This window comes from Pelecanus crispus, chromosome Z, assembly GCF_030463565.1.
Source record: "Pelecanus crispus isolate bPelCri1 chromosome Z, bPelCri1.pri, whole genome shotgun sequence".
Lineage (NCBI taxonomy): Eukaryota > Metazoa > Chordata > Aves > Pelecaniformes > Pelecanidae > Pelecanus > Pelecanus crispus.
This window is the reverse complement of record NC_134676.1, coordinates 80370976-80378378: the sequence shown is the minus strand read 5'-3', so window position 1 is coordinate 80378378 and position 7403 is coordinate 80370976. Positions and strand designations below refer to the sequence as shown.

Below are 7403 nucleotides of genomic sequence, written 5' to 3'. Positions count from 1 at the left end.
AGCCTGAACCCTCTACATAAAACCTCTTGTATTTTATACCTCCTTTTCTATTTCAGGTCTTCATTTGTCTAATTACTACTCAGAGGCTGGCAGAGATTTTCCCTGCAGCACTCAGCTCTGCTGACTGCAGAGACCCTACCTGGCACACTAAGTTAGTGCGTCAGCATTCTAGGTAGAAATGAATGAAAAATCAATCAGGGCAACTGCAGTGGTAGCATATGCAACTCTAACCTACTTTGTGCATGGTTTTGAACATTTCATTGTGTATTTAGGCATCTTTTAAAATGGTAAGTGAATCTGAAATAAAATAGATCTTTCTAGTCAGCCTAAGAAATGTTTTGTCATCTTTACTGCTTAGTTCAAGCAAACTTATCACCCTGATTGCTAAGTTAACTTGCAGTCTTGATTGAAATGCCAAAACCTATGAGAAGATTGTTTTAATCTTGAAAATCTACCACCAGCAGATTATGCAGTCAATATAGATATAGTGATAGTTGATTGTTTTAACTGTATTTACAGACCAGATCTAGAGTAGTTCTGGAAAAGCAGAAGTACACTAGAACCTTTTTGAAACACAGGTATTGCTTACATATGGTCTTGTAAGAAGTTTGGTTTATGGACATTTATGTGTGTGCTTTTATTTTTTCATGTTGTCTCTATGCATAGGCAGAGTTAAATATGTATTACCAGTTTCATTTAATGAAAGCCCATGATAAAAATGTCCAGTCTTCATGCCTAAAAAATCAGTAGCTGTTGTAACTTTTTCAGCTGATTGGGTTAAATATGTTATAAATCCCTCATAAGATCATTGCTGTAACAAGTTGTGCAGTGCAACACTGTAAAGGTTTCCAAAAATTCACAAGCCTCTTTGTATGTGATGCCCTTACAGTGAAGAAGATTCTTTTGATTGTAAAGATGAAGAGTCTACTTTTTCTGGTGCTGATTTCTGTCTGCTGGGCTGAACCTCACCCTGACAACTCAAGTCTGGAGCATGAAAGAATTATTCACATTCAAGGTAAGGAAATATGTGAGAAAATACCAGTATCTTCAGACTGCTGTGTGCTTAATGATCTTTAATTTTTTATTCTGCTACATTGTTTTTTAAATACTATTATTACTGGTGACCAAACATTTTCTTTTCTGGTTCTGATGCAGTATTATTACTCCTAAGGAAAGTAAAAAACCAAAAGTTGCACTGTTTAATAGCACTTAAGTCACAACCTTGCAAAAATTAGTGAGTAAAGTACAGCATGATTTAAGATAAAGAGAAAAAGCATGCATCCTAAAGTAATAAGCAACTGCAATTGGTTGAAACACCTTTAGTTTATTATGGAATATATTTGATTTTAAGAAGACTGTCATACATACTTCTTCACATTATAGAAATTTATTGCTATTATTTAAAAAGGCTTAGCACATCTGAGATCATAATTGGGCAATTTAAACCAGGGGAAAAAAAAAAAAAAAAAGCAGCTTACCCTGAAAGAAATGTGTCTTTCCTCATACCTTTAATTCACACTAAGTGTTATACTGGCCTTCTGCATAATCCTGTTTAGTTCATGTTTGAATCCTGGAGCTTATAGCTGTAGCAGGATGTGAGTCTGCAGTACAATGCAGCTGTTTTTTCAGTCTCAGCTTCAGTCGCTGAGGGTCATTCTGTATAAGAAAAAAATGGAGTTTTATGCAGTAAGGACAGGCAGAACTAACAGGGATTTTCCTGCTTTCATTTATATGTTTCTTGAGGATGGCTAAAATTAATCTTGCAAAATTAAGAAACACAGCATTATTGTTCTCTCTGTCTTTAAAGCCTGATTCCTTTCTCTCAACAGCTGGCAAATTGTGCATTTGAGTGTTTGTGTAAATATGAATTACAGAGTTAGAGCAGGTTACTAAGAAAGCCCAAACATTTAGAAGTTCACAGGAAAGTCACAGAAGTTAAAGGTACCCTGCACCTATTAAAACAGGCACTCAGATAGTCAAGGTCACATAAGGAATAACAGATAGGTGATTTCACTCTGAGGAAACTCACATGATGAAGGTCAAATGAATGTGTTATATCAAAATGAAGGTTTATCACTCCTGTGAGATGATGAACATTTGTTCCTCAGGTTAAATTTCAAATTTTACACCAATGTCTAATAAACATATAGTTTGCTTTTCCTCATGTAATGCAGTTTCTTATCTCTGAACTTTATTTATCTTGTTGGAAGATTAAATTAATGGAAATAATTAAAACAAATAAAAATTATTTTTCCTTAACCTGTGTATGTTAAACTTGCTGAGTCAGCAGTTTAGTGTAATTTGCAAGTCATACATGTCACTTATTACTAGTCTTTCAGCATGTGTACAGTGCAGTCTCCAAGTGCTAAATAGTTCAAAGCTGATAAAAGTTTCAAGATGGACCATTCTTCCTACCCATGAAAACTCATCTGAACCTTGAGAGTTTATTTCTTTGAGGAAAGCTGGATAAAGCTTAAAATTGAGCTCTACAACGAGCATTGTGCATCAGGTGGTTCAGGCTCTGAAATACACAGAACACAAATCAAAAAGAATAAAACTGCTTGGAACTTGGTATTTTTACTATTAATTTTTTTCACTCCTCTCTGCGTTGTGGAATCCCATCAGAGTTGGGATTCCGCTCTGCCCAATGCTGCATAAACACATACGATGATCTATGCCTGGAAACAAGCTGGAAATCAGGGAAGCCTGTGGAACACATGTGTTATAGCTTCATACAAAAGGTATTTTATATTACATTAAGGAGTGTAGCATCCTCCTCCACAGCTGAAATCCAAGAGATGTGTAACTAAACTCCTCCTGGATTGCATTCTTTGTAATGCCTTGGAATTACAAAAGGTGTGGATAGATATGTAGTCAAGCACACAGAACTGAAAGGGATCTCCTGAGGCAATGAACTAAACTGTCTTCTATTCCTCTTTCTTTACATCATGTAATCTCCTGTAGGTTTAGTTTCATTTTTAAAAAAGCTGGGTTTCAAATCTCATTACTGCAAGGTAGTTTTGGACCCTATTTTTCTGGTATGAAAAACACTCTCCTAATTCTCCATGTTTATTCACAACCATTGTATGGCCTTATGCTTCTCCTAATGTTGTTTCTTAGCTTCAAATAACAATTTTTCTTATTTGATGTTCACTTTAAAACATTAATAACACCATAGCCTCACAGCTATCATCTGAATAAACTTTTTCAAATTCTCTAAGTGTATAACCTCCAGTTACCTGATAATATTAGTCGTTCATCTCTTGTTTGGTTCTTGTTTGAATTCATACTTCTTGAGTGCACCCAGTTAGGATTTTATTCCAGATAAGATCTTAGGCTGGCATTAGTATTTTTGTTTTCCAGCTAACAGTGCTTTGTTTTTCAGACCTTGGATCAAATTTGTACTCTCCCCAGACGTGCTGCAGTGCTGATTGATAGTCTATTGTGATAGACAATATTTAACAGTTGTTATCGCTCATTATCACTTGCAATTAATAAGTACAAGGTTTATATCAATAATTTTTCATACTAGACCTTAAAAATCTAGATTATGCATTCAGTATTAAATGTTATCATACTTTTTCCACCTTCTTTCTTCAAACATTCTAAATATCCATTCTCCTCCCTTCAGTGATGCTTAATATGCCATGTGAACATTTAATTAATTCAATAGTCACATTTACTTTATAAGGTGAAATTAATGGAAATATTAAAAAGCCTCAAGGATTATACTGGAGACAGTTCACTGACATTTTTCTAGGCTAATCATTTATGTTTTAGCCAAACCAGTTGCAGTCTTCTCTGTATCTACTTCTTAGACACTTAGCAAAGTTTCTACCAAAACACCTATTTTCTCCATCCTGTCTAATTTCATATATTTCCAATATCAGTCGCTTCCGTGAGCTCCAAGCAATTGATACATCACATTTCCCTGACCGTATACGTTTATTTTTATTATATAGTTGATATCAAATTAGTCTGACACCCTTTGGTAAGTATTTACTTCATTTTATTCCTCTTTCTAGTGACTTACTCTATTTCTGTTCTTCAACAATTTTTCTAAGGTCCTGTTTGCTGTTGAGTTCAGACTAACAGGACAGAGCCTGTTAATGGTTAAATTACTTTCCTTACATATATTTGTTATTCTGCTGTTGTCCCAAAACACATGGTACCATCCTTAAAGTGATAGATGAGCTAATATCTCTGCCATCAGGTTTGCCATACCAGGTGTTAGCAGTAACATCAGTACTTCAGGCTGTGAGGTTTTCTACCCTTTTCTTTGGACAGGCTATATATTCTGAGTTCAGCTTTCATCTTTATGTTTTCATTTCATATGAATGCACTCATGTGCTTTAAACAACACCATCATTTCAGAGCATCAACACCAACGTTATTAAAAAGAGAAGGTTTGTTAATATTGCACTTGGGCCATTTCTCTATTGTCTTCCACTTTTATCTGTATAGTGACTGCATAATAAAAATGAGCCTGTGCCTGTTTAAAATACTTTTTTTCACTGCTAGTAAGATCTTTTACAGTCCTTCCTGACATGCTTTTGATCCATGCTCTGTTTTGCCCTCACTATAATTTCTTATTCCTTCACAACTTGCTAAAGCACTAATGTACAGTGCCACCTCATCACCTTTATCTTTCATTTGGCCTTCCTAAAGAGCAGCCACCTATTAATACTGTATTATGGTTTGATGGCTATTACAGCATGCTTCTGACTCCCTTAACCCTGTGTCAGGAACCAGAAGATCTAGTTACTCCACTTTGCTGCCCCTCCATTAGTATAAAAACTCCTGCCATGTCTCTCAGACTCAGCATTTGCTAACCAGAACAAACATTATTTCATAAATTGTATTGTTCCCTGATTATACTGACAGGTCATTGCTTTTATGAACACAGAACTCTGTCTTTCAAATGTTCACTCTTTCAAAACTGTGGTTTTCTTTGGCTGTACTAAACACTTGCCAATCTCTTTGACATTGCAATTTGACCTCAGTCAAATTTCTCATCTGCTAGACAGTTCTACCACCCTACCTTTACCAGTATTCCTTTCTGCTTCTTTCCTCTGGCCACTTCTTTTGTCCATATCTTCTCTACTTTGGTTTTATTCCAATATCTATGAACAAAATTTATAAAATATCTAAAGCTACATTTTATCTTTTCCATGGCTTTATTTCCTTTTCTGAAGCCTGTGGTGGATTTCATGGTTTTGGTCAGGCTGCTTTATTATCCCAGACTGCTTGACCATATCACCTTCCTCTCTGGTAGTTTGTCTGCATGCAAAAGTCATTCCAGTTTAACTTTTGTGGGTAAAAGTTAAAACTATATTTAAATAAGATGTATTGTCCCACTCACTTCCCCCCCTACCCCCAGTAAACTGTGTGTGCCTTAGAGATACCAGTTTCACTCTTTAGAAAAAATCGTAACCCTAAATGAAATCATCTGGTGAATGTGAAAATGGGACAAAAGTATACCCTAGCCACATAAGTGTCCATAAGAAGAAAACAATACTGCTCTAAGCATATCAATGTAATTAAAGACTCAGATTTTTCTCTGAAGTCAAGATCTGTGAAGGACTCTCTGTCCCGTGAGAGAGGAAGATGATTCTTTTCAGTGCTCAGCTTTGTATATCTCTCTAATCTATTCATAGTGCTAGTTGCTGACCAATTATTCAAAGAGGCAGAGTACCCTTCAGAGATAAGAGCATTCTTCTGTGTGTAGCTGTGTGTTTGCTGTTCTGCAAAATAAACAAATTTGACTAAGCCATTACAGTAATTGCTAAGTTAATTACTTAAGGGTGGCAGGAGTCTTTAACATATGTCTCCAGTTTGTTCAGGTTTTAGAAATAAAACACAAAGTACAGCAAACAGAATACAAAGTTTGCTTTGTGAAGGATCAACCTTTAACTTTTTACTTTTCCTTGAATATAAATAAATTTATATTATGCAGCATTTCCTTACCTTTCAGGTACAAGAATACACCCATTTGCCTATCAAGAACTCTGCATGGATTTCTTTTTACATACCAAGAAATATGTCAACATGGAATGAGCAGATAACTTTCTAATATTGCCCCATAAAAAAAAAGAAATTAGCTAAATCAATTAACCAATAACAAAAGCAGAAGGAACCTTTGCACAACTTGTTCTGCATGATAATGAGTTTTATTTACAGTCCACTTCTTTTTCTTCTAAACAAGCCAGAACCAACAGAGAGAAAGGAGCTGCATAGACTTTCTGGACAAGCCAAAAACATGATAAGAGATTAGATGCACTACTGCTTTGACCTCTTGCACTGATTCTTATCTTCCCAAGTCTCATGCTTTTCCACTTTCCTTTTGACTTTCTTCCTTTGTTCCACCTTTCTGCATTTTCCCATTTCAGTGGTGTTGCCTGTTATTTCTCTCCATTTTCTTGCATTTATCTTTTCCGCTTAAAATTTCTTACTACTTTTGTTGCCATTCGGAACACTTCAGATTATGTCATGATCCATTTTGTAGTCTCTTCTTATAATTGAGCTGCTTCTTATACATCAACAAAACTTGCTTTCCTCTTCAGAGCAAGGCATTGCAACAGCATGTAGTAGAAATGTCAGCAAAAAGACCTCACCTCTGGTTGGCATGTTGGTTTCATTAAAGCCATTCAGGACTGCATATTCTGGAATAGACCTTAAATGATAGGTACCAATATATATGCATTGTAAAAATTTATTACAGTAGCAAAGGGATTCACATTAAACATAAATTTAAATTACTAATTTGCCTTTACTTGCTACATCAATCTAGTTCCATATATATAGCATTTAAAGGTAATTAAAGAACTGGAAAAGCTCCTCAGTGGTTCTGTGTGATATTTTGTTTTTTTCAAACAGTCTCAATGCCACCCATGAAGATTTCCTGCTATGCAAAAGAGGTGCAGAGACATTGCCATGATTTCTGTTCTATTCTGCTCTATGAGGGCTGATCCTCGTGCAATTTATTTATCTATACTGAGGTAATGACATACTTAAATTTTATTTAAAGCAAAAGGTGGCAATATTTTGGAAGAGCTGCTGATATACAGCTGATATACAAAAGTTTTTAGATCTTTTTTTCCCAAAAGCAAAAGTCAAAACATAGCTACTTAAAACATAGTTAGAAAAAATGTAGTAGGAAAAGTGTGTGGAAAAAAGTATGTGCATAAAAACTCATGTTTTTCCTTTCAGATTCTTTGAGTAATACACACATATATGTGTATATCAATAATGCACTTCTGTACATATTATAGCAATTAGAATTATTGTTATAACAGAAATTATTTTTTAGTTTTAAATAAACATGTTAGGAAAGCAAAACATGCTACTGCTATAAGAAGAGTGAGGATATTTTAGGATATGAGGGTTATGCTGAAGTCCCTGGT

The 7403-nt window shown here is 35.0% G+C and overlaps 1 protein-coding gene across 1 annotated transcript in view; it reads left to right on the top strand.

The window, feature by feature from the left end:
* Positions 1-894: 894 nt before the first annotated feature.
* Positions 895-7403, top strand: part of HAPLN1 (hyaluronan and proteoglycan link protein 1) — a 29209-nt gene continuing 22700 nt past the window's right edge. Inside the window, exon 1 of the mRNA XM_075726877.1 lies at positions 895-1015. Within this exon, the coding sequence (XP_075582992.1) occupies positions 916-1015 (100 nt within the window). The 5' untranslated portion in view covers positions 895-915. The remainder of the gene's footprint in view (positions 1016-7403) is intronic.